Raw genomic sequence first — 18739 nt, 5'->3', positions numbered from 1 at the left:
CATGGTTAAGTCAAAAATATCATTAAAATGAATTTTTATTCATCCATAATCACATTGTCAAAGCTGACTTGATCTATTTAGGTCATTAGATCTAGAAGGGTATTTCAAGTACCCAGTTATTTTTGCTTAGTGTTTTGGCTGTCAGGAAGCAATTTTCTGTGTTCAGTGTACTTGTATGAAAGCACAGCAACTTTTTTTTTACCTTAGTGAGCTGGAAGGGTAGAAATTAGCTTGTAAACAATACTTGGGAAAATACCAAATTGCATGATTGTAATATTAAAATTTTTGAGACTTAAGGTCAGCAAGAAGCTAGTGTGTAATAATTAGTTGATTTTATTTGTAAGAATTGACTTTTTTTTTCTAGGTGGAGATGCACATATTGATGTTTATGGAGTAAGATATGAAAAAGATCCACTTACTGGTAAAATTGGCACTGCATCAGATTTTGGCAAGCAGCTAGTTATTGGTAGAGTCCCTCCGGGCGATCAGGTATGTTTTCTCTATGTAGTAGAATGTGTACAAGAACTATTTACTTCTGTTATGAATACTCTGTGTTGCTCTTTTGTAAAACTGATTACGTATATCAGTATGTAGATGGCTTACATAAATTCTAAAATAGTGTTCAGTATAGTTTTTAGCTCACAGATCATCAGTGATAACTATCCATATTTTATAGTCATCAGTGATAGTTATAAAATCTTGTAATGGAGGGAGGGATCAACTTTGTGTTACTGTTTTATTTCCAGTAGAGCATTGTGGCAGGCCACAATGCTCTTTGTAAATGGATTGTGTCCAGTGATATGTTGCCCACAATTACTGTAATTAATTTTTAAGAATTGTGTGTCTATCCATGAAGAGGATTGAGTACAAATAGTGTAGCTACTGATAGTTATCAGAGAGTATATTGTATATAAATCAATTTATATTTTTAGGTGTAAGGCAGAACCTGTTCTTTTTTCAAAATATGGATTTCAAGCTTTTATCCATTTTTAATATCATCTTGTGAACTTAAGAAGTTAGTTTTTGTAAAGTATATGGATATGATTTGGAGTAAATGGTTTTTGAAAAATTGTTACAGCAATTTTTAATTTAAGTTTTTTTCCATTTCATACAACATAAATTCAGAAATGTATTTTCAGCAGTGAAGACTAATTTTTAGAAGTCAGTATGTGTCATGTAACTGATTGTGCAGGAGTTTCAAAGCAAGAAAATTCAGTACGTAAGTTGGAAAAACCAAGAAAGCATCCCATTCATAATTGATATTGTGGCGGGATCACAAGCTGAAAAAACAAGTGGCAAATCCCCCCCCACATAAACTTAATCAATCCAGCTGCCAAACTCACCCTCAGTCACACTTTCCTCTTTACACTACAGAATACACGCAGGACAAGTGACCTATACCTACACACACAAAAAAAAGCACAAACACATGTACTCACCCAATTCCAGCTACTCGAGGGCTATGCTTTGCTGTCTGCTTAAAGATCACAACCAAGAACCACAACCCACAACATTACAACAACACAACACCCAAGGACCACAACCCCACAACTCAACAACACAACAACAAAAATAGAACAAAAAAAGAAACACAACCACAACCCAAGACCACTTCACAAATAATCACTAACAACACAAAAAAACCAACAACACAACAAGCCAACACACACACCCACTAACAACACCAAGGAACCACAACAGCCCCCCAACAACAACAACAACCCTCAAGCACAACAACTCACATACAACCCTCAGGAACTCAAAAGCACAACAAATCCAATAGCACAGGCACAACAACTCTAAGCAACCAACATCAAACTTAACAAAACAAACTACAAATCAATAACAACTCAACTGACTTTCAATTCCTTCAAGACTTAACAGACCGATTCTGACCAAAGACTGGCTAAAAAGACTACTCAAAACACATAACTCAAACAGCTAACAGCACCAGCAGACAACACAGTACTCACCAACATCCAATTCAGTTGTTAACCACCCAACCACCAACTACCCCTACCCTCTCTCTCTCTCTCTCTCTCTCTCTCACAGACATTGTCAAATGGAACTCCTTAACTCCTCCATATTTCCTCCCCCGTTACATTTGATGTCTCCTTTCACTCTCAACACCCACACTAAATAGCCTTCTGCAACACCACGGATGCTCTAATGCAGGCCCCCTGGATCTTGTTTGAGGGCCCTCATACACAATCTCAGTTACACCGCCATCAACTTCTCCAAGACCACTTCCAGTCAGACTACCATTACCATCTCCCTCACTACCATCCTCCCAAATCCCATTCACTATCTCATCTACCCCTTCCAACTCTTGTAACTCTGCCACCAAATCACTTACCTCATTTACACTCCTGCCAAACTCCCGAAGAGACTCATTCATACTGCCAACTACATCCTTACCACCTGATTCCCTTCCTGGTGAAACTTCACTAAACCCTGACAATTCAAACCCACATACACTAAATGTATCATTCCTCCCATCAAAGTCATCCGTATTACATGCCTTATCCACCATTTTTACCCTAACACTAGCCCCTCTATCATGCAGCTTACGTTTCTCCCTTTCATTCCCTTTCCTTACCTTCTTCCACTTTCTTCCATACTCGACCAACACCAACTGCCGATCTTCCAGACCCATTTGCTCACTGACACTCAGCTCACATTTATTCACCCTCAACCACTCACTCATTGCTTTCTAGAGGACCCACCCAACTGAATCCCCTTTTTACTTAGTTTCCCGAATTCCCAGCCTGACTCATCCTTTTTCGCCTACACACTCACCACGTGACCTTCCTTTCCACATTCAACACATTTCGCATGCTGTTCTTTACACATTCTAGCACAATGCCTGTTCTTCCCGCAGTTGCCACAAACTACGTTCGTACGGGTACCCCGACATTCACTAGCTATATGCCCTGCCTGTCCACACCTATAACACCTAATATCCCTATCTTTCTTACACTCGCTCACCAAATGCCCCGTTTGCCCACACCCGAAGCACGCTCCTAACGCCCACCGACATTCATTCTTCCTGTGTCCTGGCTTACCACATCTATAACATTGCTGCTCTCGCTCACAACTAACTGACCCTACTCTTCCAACACTCCCACTCCTATCTCTTTTAGGGCTAACTACACTCATGTTACTTGCCCTAACACTCCTATCTACCACTCACTCTGCCATTCGCCTCGGCCCTTCCAAAACTGCCTCCCTATAGCTTTTAACTCTGGTACAACCTCAGTTACTTCAGTCCTAACACTCCTACTCTCTTTGATACTCCTGTCTAACTCGTAATCTTCTATTATTTCTAAAATGTCGTTCCACATCAACCTTTCATTTGTCCATCGCATTTTCTCCTTACGTTTCAGATTTATAAACTCATATTCACTCTCTGGTACAGTTGCCAACAACTTCTGCACTAACTCCTTACACTCATTTATCCCTTTGTCCCCAAACTTTTTCCTGGCTAATGTTTCTAACCTACAGACATACATTGACAATGACTCACCAACATTCATTCTTGCCTCTTCAAAATCATGCTTTCTCCTATATCTAACACTACTCTTTATCCTCTTTGCTTGTTCTGCAATCCTGGCTTTCACACTCTTATACAGCACATTCCCTACACTCATCACTACCCCATACATACTCAACAAAAATCCCATCAAAAAACTACTTAACTCTCTTGCCCAGACTCCCTTGTTATCCCCATACTTTGCCTCACAATACCTCTCATATTCCTTAAAAAAAAGTCCCCTATGTCCCTACTACCATATTCCCCGTATTGTGCACATCGAAGTACCTCTCTCATATACACAGCCTTTCGTACTTCTTGCTCACTCTCACTTTCACTACTTCCATTCTGACCCTTCTTTCCCTCTTCTGAATATAGAGAATCCACTTCCATACTCACATCCATACTCTCAACTATGTTTTTCTTACCCTTCTTTCTACTCACATGTTTCCACTCACCGCTATCTAAATCACTCTTAGCCCTTTCCCCAGTGTATTTAGTCCTAGTCTCATCCTGTCCGTCACCCTTACTAACCTTCTTTCCCTTAGTCTTCTTTTCCTCAGCCCCCCCTCTTATTCTTGTTGTCAGTTTTATCCTTATCCTGTGTCTTCCCCTTACCTATCACAACCAAATCACCTTCATCACTCGTACTTGCTCTTTCACTTTCTTTACCACTCTTGACCCATCACAAGACCCAGTAGTCCTACCTCCAACTGCTCCCTCTCCCAGGAATCCCTTCATTATTTCCTGCATCATCTCTTGCACTGCATTCATCATTACCCCAAATTTTTCATCCATTTTCTCAACCATTCTCTCTTCCGCTCCTTTCACCTCTTCTTTCATTTCCACTTTTGCACTCCTTAGCATTCCTCTCATTTCCTCTAACTTGCTCTTCAGCTCCTCACACTCTACCCTCAACCTCTCATTCTCCACTTCCAATCTTTCCTTAGCTTCCCTCGCCAACTGTATCTCCTCCTTCATCCTCTCTATCTCCTTCAACCCTTCCATCCTCACTTTCTCTACCAATCACACAACTCAATACCCCAATTGTCCTGCAGCTGCCGCACCAACAGTCCCTGTTTGGGCGCCAAAAAATAATGTGGCGGGATCACAAGCTAAAAAAAATAAGTGGCAAATCCCCCCCCACATAAACTTAATCAATCCAGCTGCCAAACTCACCCTCAGTCACACTTTCCTCTTTACACTACAGAATACACTCAGGACAATTGACCTATACCTACACACACACAAAAAAGCACAAACACATGTACTCGCCCAACTCCAGATACTCCAGGGCTATGCTGTGCTGTCCGCTGGTCGAGGTCACAGAGATACCAACAACAATAAAGATCACAACCAAGAACCACAACCCACAACACTACAATAACACAACACCCAAGGACCACAACCCCACAACTCAACAACACAACAACAAAAAAGAAACACAACCACAACCCAAGACCACTTCACAAAATATCACTAACAACACAAAAAACCAACAACACAACAAGCAACACACACACCCTCTAACAACTCCAAGGAACCACAACAGCCCCCCAACAACAACAACCCTCAAGCACAACAACTCACATACAACCCTCAGGAACTCAAAAGCACAACAAATCCAATAGCACAGGCACAACAACCCTAAGCAAAAGCAACCAACATCAAACTTAACAAAACAAACTACAAATCAATAACAACTCAACTGACTTTCAATTCCTTCAAGACTTAACAGACTGCTGCCGACACTACTTATCGTCACCGATTCTGACCAAAGACTGGCTAAAAAGACTACTCAAAACACATAACTCAAACAGCTAACAGCACCAGCAGACAACGCAGTACTCACAACATCCAATTCAGTCGTTAACCACCCAACCACCAACTACCCTCTCTCTCTCTCTCTCTCTCTCTCTCTCTCTCTCTCTCTCTCTCTCTCTCTCTCTCTCTCTCTCTCTCTCACAGACGTTGTTAAATGGAACTCCATAACTCCTCCATAATATGTTACTTCTTATAAGGAGATACTTAGGAGGTAACATAAAGCAGTTAACAGCAGTAATAAGAAAGTAGGCAGCACCTTAGATAGTATGAAAATATATAAATTATTCATTACAGTCAAAGCTAGAAATAATACAAAACGTATTGTTTCAGAGGTCCAATGCTCCAAATATCATGAATACTATTGAATAATTTTTTCTTTTTATAACTTCTAACACCAACAATTCTATGACAAGTGTATTGAAAGTCTTGGCTGACACTGATTAGGAGCAGACAGGCAATAGGATATAGATTCCTTTCAAACTTTCAAGTAGTAGACTTAAAATATGCTCCCAAAATGTTTCTGCCTATTATGCCAGTAGTGGAGAAACTGATATGAAAGTGTGAGCTTGTGAAGAAAGGCAGTTATTTCCTCCTTCCCCATGGATTCCCAGCTATGTGCTGATATCTATTTACAGCTGCGTCAGCTTAGTGAGTGGTAGGAGGTATAATTGAACTAACTCAATGCCTTGCAAGTGACAACCAAGTGCTCTTCGGCTGACTCACACTATTGTCTATGGTTATCACATGATTGGTGAAAATGACCCACCCTTTGTGTAAGGCCTTTGTTGATTGAATACTTAAGTCTCCAGGAGCTGAGAAGTCATTTTCTCTTTGGCAGTTGAAATACAAAAGGATGTTTTGTTTTGGCCAAGGTTTTAAGAGAAGATCTATGTAGTTGTTACTTCAATAATTTGAATGATGAAAACAGCAGTTCTGGACTGTAAAAGATCCTTAATTGTTCCTGTGGAATTACAAACCATCACTTTTTATGCATTAATGTTCCTTAGCACGAGTTGGAATCAATCATTTCAACTTGTTAACAAGAGGGCTCATCAGGGCAATTGATGTGTCAGCTTTTCTTTAGGGGAAGTACAGGCGGTCCCCGGGTTACGACGGGGGTTCCGTTCTTGAGACGCGTCGTAAGCTGAAAATCGTCGTAAGCCGGAACATCGTCAAAAATCCTAAGAAAACCTTACTTTTAATGCTTTGGGTGTATTGAAAACTATGTAAACTGCATTTTTATGGCATTTTTCATTAAAAAAAAACTTCAAATATTGATTATTTTGCATTTTTGGTGTCATATTTCATCTCCCAGATGAGCGTTGTAGGCGTCGTAACCCTGGAACATGCGTCGTAACCCTGGAAATAACGTCTATTGACAACCGTCGTAACCTCGGAACGTTGTAAGCCAACACCGTCGTAACCCGGGGACTGCCTGTATCTTGATTTAGGTAATTATTTAAACATGGGGGTTTTTCTCCTTCCAGAGTCCTTTTAGTGGAGCTGGAGCAGAAATCTGGCATTTTGTGAGCTTCATGATCTTTGAGAAGTAACCACTGCTCATTTGTTGAATCTTTTTGTTAGTGGAGAGTGTTTCTAGGATTCACTGTGGTGAAGCAGTTTTTTTTGCTTGCGGTGCTTTGGATCAGATTAACAGTCTGCTCTGTGAATCATAGGGTACTCTGTTATCCAAGTGTGAAGCAAGCTACTTTCCCTTTTACCATGGGAGATGCCATAGCATCATAAACTCATGGTGCCTTTGATAAGAAGCATCAGCACACCTATCCTAGACCAGTTTAACTTGCTCTTGGGGGAAAGCTAGACTAGCCAAAACTAGGGAGGAATTTGCAGATGCGTTCCTTGCCTCTGCTTCCTCTTGTGTTGTCAAACTCCTCTCCATCTTCATCCTGTTGGAAGAATCAGCCCAAAGAGATGTCTTGTAAGAAGCCCCATAAGTTTTTGAGTGATTGCCCTTCCCAGGCTTGAGGAGTTGATGGTCTTCAGATATCTCCAGGCGTTCCATCCACCATATGCAGGGCTGACATGGATCTTACAGAATAAGCACAGTACCTCTAGGACAAAAGCACTACTTGTAACTTTTCCACCTGTATTTCACCAGAAACACACCTGAATGGGACTTTTGTTAATTCAAAAGCAACAGATATCTAAGAGGTATAGGGACAATCTACCTACCCAAAATCATGCTGCTCCTGGCGGGCCCATGGCTTACCTCTGTCCTGGGATCATGTTGGAGCAGGTACTTTCTCCATTGTCATAAGTTGGATGGCCACAGCTGGGAACCAGTTCCATGCCTGGTTATCTTCAGTCCAGAGCACATCATCTAGTAGCATATGTATTTATAATACGTACTACTGTTCCATGAGCAGGCAATAGAGCTGACTGGTGCACCTTCCCCTCTTGAGGAAAGACCCAAGCAGTGCCATTGGCTTCTTTGGCCCCGTAGGTGTTCACAGAAGTGTCCACCTTAGTTTCAGCCTTTACCTATTTGCAGGGTTTACACTTTCTGTGTTAGATGACTGCTTAATTTTGTTTTACCCAGAGGTACAGTTGCTGTGGAATAGAGACTGTCTTCTTAGTTTTTTCATGCCTTGGGGATCATGATAAACTTTGAGGTGTTGAATCTCATCCTCAAACAGCAGAAAGTACCTGGATGGACTTTATGTCAACCTGCTCAATTTTGGCAGGTCTACCTAACCGTTTGTCATCATTTGAGAAGCTCATTCTTCATAGGCATATTTCCTTGCAAGTGAGAGTGATCATCTCTAAGCAATCCTCCTTCTCAGCTCACACATTAAGTGGGAGATTAGAGAAGGTCATGCATGATTGCCAGACGACAAAAACCTCGTGTGAGTTCCCCTGAACTCTCCACCTCCCAAAATGTCTGCATGCAGACACATCGGAGGATAATGGTCTAGCACACCTGAACTGAATGGGTTGTTCATCTCAGCTGTGTGGGCAGTGGATGAACCTCATTTGCACATGAACATTTTGGAAGGCAAGCAGTACTTCTAGCGCTGCAAGTACTCCAGAAATGTTTGATAAATCACCACGTGGTACTGATGAGTGGTAACACGACTGTAGTGTCAATAAACTGTTGGGGTTGGAGGACCAGTTTCCCTCCACTTTAAGCCTTCAGAATCACTAGTGATTAACCTGCTCACCGTGCAACCAAACAGGAAGCTCCCATTCTTCAGTTCTCCATTGTAAGATCACTGGAGAGTTATGGAGGATGCCACCTGCACCACCACATGCATTCTGGATGCCTTTGCCTCTTTTCCTGCTCACTATGTCCCATAGGTAAGTGAGGAGGATCACATTTCTAGCTCACACTCGGTCAGGATACATCGACGACTGGCTAGTCCTGGCGAGCTCACTCTCACAGTTGCTACAGGACAGGGATCGACTTCTCAATTTTTGTTGCGATCTCTGGATCGTGATGAATTTCGAGAAGTCAGATCTCATTCCTGTGGTCTCTTCAATGGAGAATAAAGGAGTGCTGGTTACAGGCTTGGAATCCTCAGTCCTTCCCCATCCCTCTAACGGAGGAAATGAGGAAGGATTTAGCCTGGTGGCTAGATGACAGGAACCTCTTAATACGAGTGGAGTTTCACACTCCCCCTCTGGACATGATTCTGTTCTCGGACGCATTGAACGAGGGTTGGGGCGCACACCAGGAGGAGTTGCTGACTGCAGGAGTGTGGAATCCATATTACAAGTGCCTTCACATCAACATTCTGGAACACAAGGGGGCTTTCTTAACACTTCAAGAGTTCCAAGATCAAGTGATGGGACACTGTGGTGTTGATGAGCAACAGCACCACGGTAGTGGCATATGTCAACAAACGGGGGCCTAGTGTGTCTCCTGTTGCATCAGTTGACAGTGCAGGTGCATGAGTGGGCTGCAGCTCACTAGGTAGAGCTGTCGGCCAGATACATTCCAGGCAAGAGGAATGTACAGTGGTCCCCCATATTTGTGGGGGAAGTGTACCAGACCCCCCTGCAAATGTTTAAAACCCGCGAATAGTTGGAGCTCCTATAAAAACGCTGAAAATGGCTTATTGAGGTAGGTAAAACTCAAGAAAACCCACTAAAATATTTTACAATTGGTTTTTTTAATACTTTTATCACAAAGAGTGCATTTTATGATGAAACTGATTAAGAAACCAGGAATTTCTGGATATTTCTCATAGAAAAATACTGCAAATAGGCAAATTTTCCACAAATAATGGGTAGATATGGTCCAGAGAGAAATCCGCAAATCCGTAAGTTCGTGAATTGGGAGACTGTGAATAGTACAGGGGGTCCACTATAGTGGCAGACAAGCTTAGCCGCCATAATCAGGTGAGTGGGACTGAATGGTCTCTACACCCAGACGTGGCGGAAAGGCTGTTCGACCTATGGGGGGTCCAGTGGTAGACCTGTTCGCTACCTGGCACAACAGAAAACTCCCAGTTATCTTCTCCGTGGTGCCAGACCCATGGGCAGCTGCAGAGGATGTGTTCCAACATCCGTGGGACAACCTCAAAGTTTACGCCCTTCCTCTCTCTTGGAGGCACCATGAGAGATTCCCTGTGGCACAACCTTCTGTGTCAGCCGCATGTAGAGTGGTACCACTCGGCAGTACAGTCCCTGTGTCTTCACGGCTGGCGGTTATGCACTATCTCTTGCGAGCAAGAGGATTTTCTCACCGAGCAGCAACAAAGATGGCAGGATACCTCAGACAGTCCTCTGCAGCAGACTGTATCAGGGAAAGTGGTCCGTCTTCTGTGGTTGGTGTCTACTCAGAGCCACTCTTCAACAGATCGCAGATTTCCAAGTCTTTCTTTGCTGAGAGAAACTCCTCTCTGTCTCTGCAGTTAAGGGCCATAGGTCCACCTTGGGCCTGGTCCTGAAACTGAGAGGAGTGAATATTTCCTCTTCTATGGAAAACTCTCTCCTTATGACGAGCTTTGAGAGGTCTTGCCCACCAAGGGAACTCAGGCCTCCTGGGTGGGATGTGACTCTCGTCTTAAGGAGCTTGACTCGTGAACCTTACAAGCCTCTCCGAGTCGTCAGACAGGAATCTGACCCTCAAGACATTCTTTTTGTTGGCCCTGTCATCGGCGAAGAGAGTAGGTGAGCTTCATGGTCTCCCTTATAATGTCAAACATTCGAGGGAATGGGGGATCTCATATGCTCGGTTCCTAACAATAGATTTGAGTCCTTTACAATCACCTCCCTAGAGGACTTTGGTGGTAATGACCTCCGAAGGGAGGTCCAACGCTGTTTCCTTTCGTCCGAGAGCCCACGAAGTCTGAAGTATTGGTCCTATCCTTGCATTCCGCAAGAACCTGTCGGTTTCACAGGTATTGAAGGCACCCTTACCTCCCTCTACCTTCCGGATATAGCTCATAGGTCCTTGGATATCTTTTCCTTGGGACCCATGGTGGCTTCTCAACAAGTTGTGTAGCTTACCCAGCTCCTCTAACTGGACAAGGTTGCATCTTGCCTTGTCACCATATGAATGGGTGTGAATGAGTGTGTCTGGCTTCTCTTTCTCCATTCTTCTCTCTTCTTGTGGACTGCAGTCATCACATGCTGGAAAGAGCAGTTGATGCAGGTAAGCTATATTACTGAGCTCCATTCTATTCCCTTTCATTAGGGTATAGAAACATGCAGTGGGCCCCCCGTATTCACGTTCTCCAGATTCGCAGATTTCTCTCTGGACCATATCCACCCATTATTTGCAGGAAATTCACCTATTCGCGGATGTGTATTTTGATGTTATTTTCATGACTAAATACATGTTTATGATTAAAAATGATTTACCAATTTTAAAATATTAATATTCATCAATACTGTATTAGTAATTTTAATAAGATTAAATGATATTACATAATAACAATAATAATTCTCTCTCTTACAGAGATGTATGTTTTTCTGGGCTCAGCTCGTGTCGGCCTATGAAAGGATCCTTAATATCATTCTTTCTAGGTAAAATTAATCTAAAATTACCAGAGAAAAACAAAATTAAGAAAAAAAAATGTCAGTAAAACTGACTCGCTCACTCTTAAAAAGAAGTGTCGGTATGGTAATAGGGGCGAGTGGGAACACTACCACGAGACATTCACCAATTAGAACTTCCAATCAGAATCCCCACAAGAGAGAGCTGATACCAACGGGCGATGCAGCCGCTACTACTACTACTAGAGGACGCCACGGACAGCAGCGCCCCTAGCGGTCATCCTTAATCATTAGCGCTAGCGTCCAGACGCATTTTTTCTGTGCTGTGCCTTTTACGGGATTTATTATCTTCATCGTTATGGAACGTTCTGCCATCGCAACGGCTAAGTTAAGTGCCTCATAAGTAATGTTTTACTATATTTTTGTCTTCCGGGAACCAGTATTTTCCTCCTAATAGGTCACATAACGGTTTCCCGGTTTGTCTCGTGGCGGCGCCATGCTGCCTCGTTAAGAATTCCCGGTCCTCCATACTGGGACTTCTTATACTTAAGGGCGTACTATATTAACGTTCATCGTTTTTTACATCGAGTTTTAGCTAGTTTAGCCCCCTTACCATTTCTCTTAGTTTGGTATTTAGGGCTATTATTATTGTTCCTGCCCAGCATCCCGGCTCTTGCTCTTCATCGGCTATCGCTGGCTCCGAGTAGGCTTCTGTTCCTCGGAACAGTTTGCCTCCTCCTGGCTTCTTTTTCTTCTACTAAAAGTGTCTTTTCCATCTTTTCGATGTAAATTTTATTATATTTATTTGGGTGTTAGGCTAGCCTAGGTGCATGTCCCATGGTTTGGTACAGCCTGGTTCACGTGGCCCTCCCACGGTTGTGTTGCTCGCGGCTTAGGCCACTTGCGGTCACGTGTTCCATCGCACCTTACCCTGCCCCACCCCTTCCCTCCCTACCAGGTATAGGGAGGCGCTGGGGGACCCCTTGGTTGTCATGACAACCTCAGTTGCCTTCCTCCCTCCCTCTCTGAGGTGGCCAGGGGTTCCTCCCAGCGGGGGGTATAGGGCGACCACTCATAAGGTACCAGGGGTCTACCGAGCGGGTAGTTGTTGAGACGGGGAGGAGTAGGCCCCCCCCAACCCCCCCCTCTCTCTCTCCCGCCGTGTTACGCCGAGACCTTCCCCCCCTCCCCAGTTGCTCAGCCACCTTCCCTTTCTATAACGAACGGAGCCTTCCGTCGCAGCCGGGTGGGGCACCTTTGGTTATAGATTACTGGCTCCGCCAGCGGGCGGGGTGGGCACTACTAGTGGTCGGTTGCTTGCCTACTATATCCTTACATCTCTCCCCGCTACCGGAAGGGAGCTTGCTTCTTACCCGGGCACTCTTCTAGTAGACGGGTGGAGAAAGGTTTGATATTATTGTTATTTTAAGGATATACCCTAATTTTACGATGATTTGTTTAATTTTATTATTCATATGTTTACCATCCCCGCCATTTTCCGTCGTGGTTTCCTTTTACCACCACTCCTGGTTGGTTTCTATCTCTTGTCCCCGCCATCAGCGGAGCAATAGCCTAGGACATCCAACCAACCTTGTTACACACGTATTATGGCGGGGCTCTGGTTTAATCTAACTTTCTCGCTCCGGCACCAGCGGAGCAACTGTTAGGCTGTAAGTGTTCTCCTGATACTCATGTATCTTTCCACTTACAGGCTACCAACTGTCAGGTCCCGGCGTGCAACGCGACGTTGTACGACCCTGCGGCCACGATGAGTGCAGGTCTCACGCCCCATGTGCCCACTCATTCAACGATATGATCGTCTGGCACCCGGAAGCCTGCGCCATCTGCTACGACCTAGTCAGTCCAGCTGGTGAGGGGGTAAGTCGATTATAGGCTTTCTTTATCAATTTACTAACAACTCTTAGACATAAATGGTGGTTAACCCCGTTCCGCCATTAGAAGCTCATCTCGCCCTTTCTTTCAGGCTACTGGTGTGAGGGAGGTCGCCCTTGCTACCCTGAAAGCGTGGGTGGGCGGCTTCGGGAAGAACGCCGCCAAAGGCCAGCCGTACATCCTGGACAAGAAGCTGGCCGTCCAGATCTTCCCTGCGGGCAAGTCAACAGGGTATGTTGACCCCTTGTCCGCAGCCCCTCTCATAGCCTCCATCCAGCAAGATCTTCAGCAATCTTTCGGGGTCGTAGCTTCACAGGAGTCGGTCAGGACGTCGCTGCCCTGGACCTAAACATCGAGCCTATGGCGGTAGGGGCAGAGGATTTGTTGGTTGAGGTAGGTGTGTCGGGCGCCCAAGGTCTTTCCTTGGGTGCTCCTGGATCTTCTCCTGTCCCTTCTTCGAGCACTTCTTTCCAAGGCTTTGTGGGATCTGAGATCCCTACCCGCTCACCCGCTCTCTCTGTACCCCCAAAGGTGAAGGGACAGAGAGAACCGAAGACTCTATCTAAGACGACTTCTAGGAAGTCGTCTTCGTCTTCTTCGGCTAGGAAGTCTTCGACTTCTTACGCTGACGCGGTGAAGGCCAAGCCGAGCGCTTCTTACTCGAAGAGCTCTAGAAGCAAGGCTTCTAAGGAGAAGGCTCGCGCTCCCGCCGAGCCAATGCCGTTCTCCTGCCTCCACCCCATCCACTCCGGCAACGCCGGTGGGAGGAGCGGGACCCAGCACCTTTGATCCCACTGCTTTCTCAGCAGTGGTGATGCAACAGGTGGGCGAGTTGGTTGGCTCGCAAGTCTCCGCCCTGGGGACGAGATTTGAGCAGATGTTCGCACAACTGTCGAGCACTCTGTCTCAATCAGGCCAGTCCATCCAGGATCTCTCTAACAAAGGGTTAGAGAGAATGAGGACCGAGTAGCTGGGCTCTCTCAGGTCCCTCTTCCAGTCTCCCCAGTGCCAAGTGCTGGTATTCTCCAGCTCCCGCCATACGAGACTCTGCCAGCTTTCTCTATGGAGAATCCATGGAGAGTAGCCGCCTACGCTCCATTTAAGGATGGGATGATCTCTATCCCGGAGTGTGGAACTCGAATGGATTGAGGACTTCGAGTTTTATCCTCCGGGTCTGACGCAGCCTTTCATCGGCTATGCTAGGCTGACTGTAGCGGCTCTTACTAGGGAAGACAAGATCTCTAGGGAGTCTGTTCTCTACAGTAGGGATCATGCCCAACGGGAATGGGTTCACTGCCTTGAGGACTGGGAGTGCACAAACACTAAGCTCCAGGCCTATAAGAGTCCTTTCACTATTTTTGCGACGGAAGAGGAGGCTTCTCTTCCGTTCGCCACGAAAATAGTAGAGAAGACTCTTCAGGCAGTCCTCAAGGATGAGCCCATGCCACAGCTAAGGAGGCGGAGTCTACTTCTCGCTCTTCCCAGCTTTTGGAGAATTGTGGGAGAACTTGCCAGCCACCGTTCACGCTTGGCAAGCTCAAACCGGACTGCGCCATGGACCAGTTCGGCGAGAAGCTTCCAAGGCTGCCTGATTCCTTGATTCAGGCAGAGTTCGACGCGCGAACTAGGTTTGGCAGGTCCCTCAATTCTCTGATAATAACGGAAATGGCTGCTCTCTCATATGCTACGGAACCGCTGTTTAAGATCTTGGCCAAATCCCAGTTTCAGACGGTTTCAGACAGATGCTTTCGACTTCTTCCAAGCTAGGAGGAATTGCCGAAAGCACGTTCTGCAGGAGTGCACTATTAGGCACGAGCCTAATAGACTCCTGGCTTCTAGCATGTGGGGAGCGGATCTCTTCCCAGAGTCCGCTGTAAATGAAGTGCACCACGAGGCTGCTAGGCTCAACCAGAGCCTTAGAGCTAGGTGGGGTATTTCATCCAAGAGGAAGCAAGAATCCGTCCCCACTGCTGGTAAGAAAACCGAAGAAGTCTGGTAAAAGGTTCCAGCCGTACCAGAAACACCAGCAACAGCAGCAATTTGTTCAGGCCGTCCCGGTTACCCAACAGGGACAACCTGCTAGTTCGAAAACAGAACCAGCCCATCCTCCTGCTGTATCCTCAATCACAACCGTCGACCTCCTACGCACTCTCTCGCCGCCTTCAACCCTACGTATGAAGGTCAGGGCTACACTTCCTTGAACAAACAACCGAGAGGTAGGGCGAGAGGTTACTTTCGCCAGCGTGGCGCAGGAAGGGCGACAAGGAGCAGGCAGTTCAGAGGAGGGCGTGGTGGTCAACCCGCCCATCAACAATGAGCTCCCAGGTAGGAGGGAGGCTGTTCCTCTTCCGCCACAGGTGGGGGTTCAGCAATTGGGCACAGAGCATAGTGTCCAAATTGGGTTGGGTTGGAGTTGGATCAAAGATCCGCCTCCAATCAAATCCATTCCAAACCCCACCATCAGAGGAATTGACAGATTACGCGGAGGAACTCCTTCAGAAAGGAGCTATTGCGAGAGTCAAGCATCTAAAATTTCAAGGTCGCTTATTCAGCGTGCCAAAGAAAGGCTCAACAAAAAGAAGGGTAATGCTTAGACTTGTCAAAGCTAAACTCTTTCATTCGTTGCGACAAGTTCAAGATGCTTACCCTCTCACAAGTAAGGACCTTACTTCCGCGTGGAGCCGTCACATGCTCATCGATCTTACAGACGCATACTATCATATCCCTATAGCCAGACACTTCCGCCCATTCCTAGGATTCAGGCTAGGAAATCAGACCATTCTCATTCAAAGTGATGCCCTTCGGTCTGAATGTAGCCCCCAGGGTATTCACGAAAATAGCAGAAGTGGTTGTACAGCAATTGAGAACTCAGGGAATCATGGTGGCAGCATACCTCGACGATTGGTTGATCTGGGCACCAACCGTCGAGGAAGTCTCAAAGCCACCAAAAGGTAGTTCACTTTCTGGAACATCTGGGGTTCCAGATAAACAAAACGAAATCAGACTTACCCCGGAGTCTCGTTTTCAGTGGCTGGGAATCCAATGGGATTTGTCTTCCCACAATCTGTCAATTCCAGTGGCCCAAACGGAAGGAAATAGCAAAATCTGTCAGGCAATTTCTCAAATGCAACAAACATCAAGGAGAAACCAGGAGAGAATCCTAGGGTCCCTTCAGTTTTGCTTCGGTAACAGATATCCTCTTGAAAGCAAGGCTAAAAGATATAAAATCGAGTTTGGCGATCGAGAGCAAACACCAAATCTCGACAAGTTGTCAGTAATTCACAGATCCTTCGCAATCAACTCCGTCCATGGTCAAAAGTAAAAGAACTTAGCAAGCAGGTACCCTTCAATATCCCCTTCCAGTGTTAACCATTCACACGGATGCCTCCCTGTCCGGGTGGGGGGGATACTCTCAGTTCAAACAGGTTCAGGGGACTTGGTCAGTTCAATTTCGCCAGCTCCACATAAACGTTCTGGAAGCAATGGCAGTATTTCTTACCTTGAAGAGGACTGCTTCCCCCGAAAAAGTCTCATCTAAGGCTAGTTTTGGACAGTGCAGTGGTAGTTCATTGCATCAACAGAGGAGGGTCCAAATCCAAGCATGTGAAACCATGTCATGATAGCCATCTTTGCCCTGCAAAGCAAACACAAATGGCATCTGTTTGCACTCACCTGGCAGGGGTAAGAAATTTTGATAGCAGACGCTCTGTCCCGGTCAGTTCCTCTGGAATCAGAATGGTCCCTAGACGACGGGTCATTCCAGTGGATATGCCGGAGAGTCCCAGGTCTCCAAGTGGATCTCATTCGTTCAGCCTCACAAGCGAACCAACAAGCTCCCTTGCTATGTGGCCCCCAACCTGGACCCTCTGGCTTATGCCACGGACGCCCTGTCGTTATGATTGGGATCAGTGGAGAAAAATTTATGTTTTTCCTCCAGTGAATCTCTCTTGAAAGTCTTAAGCAAGCTGAGGACTTTCAAAGGAATAGTAGCTCTGATTGCACCGGACTGGCCCAAGAGCAACTGGTATCCTCTTCTTCTTGGAATTGGGTCTCCGACCTAACGGATTCCCAATCCCAAGCTGTCACAATCAGTACAAATGAGGACTGTGTTTCGCTTCCTCAGGAATTCTTCAGACCCTAACTTTATGGACTTCATGAAGTTTGCGGCTAATAAAGATGCTAATATTGATCCACAGAATATTCTCTTCCTAGAATCAGATAAGAGAGAGTCCAACCAATTTAGACAATATGACTCAGCTGTTTAAAAAATTAGGCATCTTTTCCTGAAAGAATCTAAACACTACCACCATGACAGTTAATCTAGCTATATCCTTTTTCAGATCCTTGTTTGAAAAGGTTTAGCAGCTAGCAACTATTACCACTCATAAATCGGCTTTGAAGAAGATCTTTCAGTTAGGTTTTCAGATAGATCTGACTGAATCTTATTTCACGTCTATCCCTAAAGAACCTGTGCTAGGACTTAGACCTTCTCAAAGGCCTACTGCAGTTTCATGGTTCTTAAATGATGTCCTCCAACTAAGCATTCAGATACTGACAACTCGTCTTGTACATTCATAATGCTTCTTTAGAAAGACATTATTCTTATTAAGCCTAAGCTTCAGGAGCTAGAATTTCAGAACTGTCGCTCTATCCGAGGGATGCGGGTCATGTGGAATTCCCTCCCCTCAGGAGAAAGTTCTACTTTGGCTCCGGATCGTAGCTTTTTTTAGCCTAAAAAATGAGGATCCTCTTGCAAGGTGGGCCCCTTGGAAAAGTCATCCCACTTCCCCCAAGATCCTTCTCTCTGCCCAGTATCAACTTTAAGAGCCTTTCTATCTCGTACATCCTCAAGATCCTCAGGTTCTCTCTTCATGAGAGAAAAGGTGGTACTTTGTCAGTAAAAGGTATTGAGACAACAAATCCTTTACTCATTAAACAAGCCAATCCTGATTCATTCCCAAAAGCACATGATATCAGGGGAGTAGCCACCCATCAATTAATTACTTTCAACATATGAACCTTTGAGGATCTTAAAAAGTATACTGGATGGAAATCCCGACAGTCTTTTAAACGTCATTATCTAAAGTCCTTGGAATCCTTTAAAAATTTTCAGCAGTAGCAGCGGGAAACATTGTTTCTCCTGATATTGGTATAGTAGTCGTAGTACGATCCAGGTTCTCTTTTTCTACCTACCTCATCCAACATGCCTCACCCTATCGCCATGCTACTCGGATATCCTAGCCTTAGCCGCTGAATCAGTAAAAAAAAAAAAAAAAAAAAAAAGTGGGATTGCCCTCCCCTTATTTTTTTTTGCTAGGGACATCCACACTTGTACTGATGGTGTACTTCAGTGTACCTACCCTTTATTTTTATGCTAGGGTAGGACACAATGTGTTTTTGTATATTTTTGTAATAAATTTTCTAAGTAAATCTTTTTTGTTTATATTACACTGCATCATTATATTTTACTGTTTACTGTATTTTTTAAGTACTTTACATTACTAAAACGTTTCTTTTATGTTACTG

General features: G+C 44.9%; 1 protein-coding gene across 1 annotated transcript in view; it reads left to right on the top strand.

The window, feature by feature from the left end:
* LOC135217247 (malectin-A-like) overlaps positions 1-18739 on the top strand; it is a 161886-nt gene that overhangs the window by 32585 nt on the left and 110562 nt on the right. Inside the window, exon 2 of the mRNA XM_064252976.1 lies at positions 365-489. Within this exon, the coding sequence (XP_064109046.1) occupies positions 365-489 (125 nt within the window). The remainder of the gene's footprint in view (positions 1-364; positions 490-18739) is intronic.

This window comes from Macrobrachium nipponense, chromosome 7, assembly GCF_015104395.2.
Source record: "Macrobrachium nipponense isolate FS-2020 chromosome 7, ASM1510439v2, whole genome shotgun sequence".
In the NCBI taxonomy this organism is placed as follows: Eukaryota; Metazoa; Arthropoda; class Malacostraca; order Decapoda; family Palaemonidae; genus Macrobrachium; species Macrobrachium nipponense.
The sequence above is the reverse complement of the archived record's forward strand: the minus strand, read 5'-3'. Positions and strand labels throughout refer to the sequence as shown.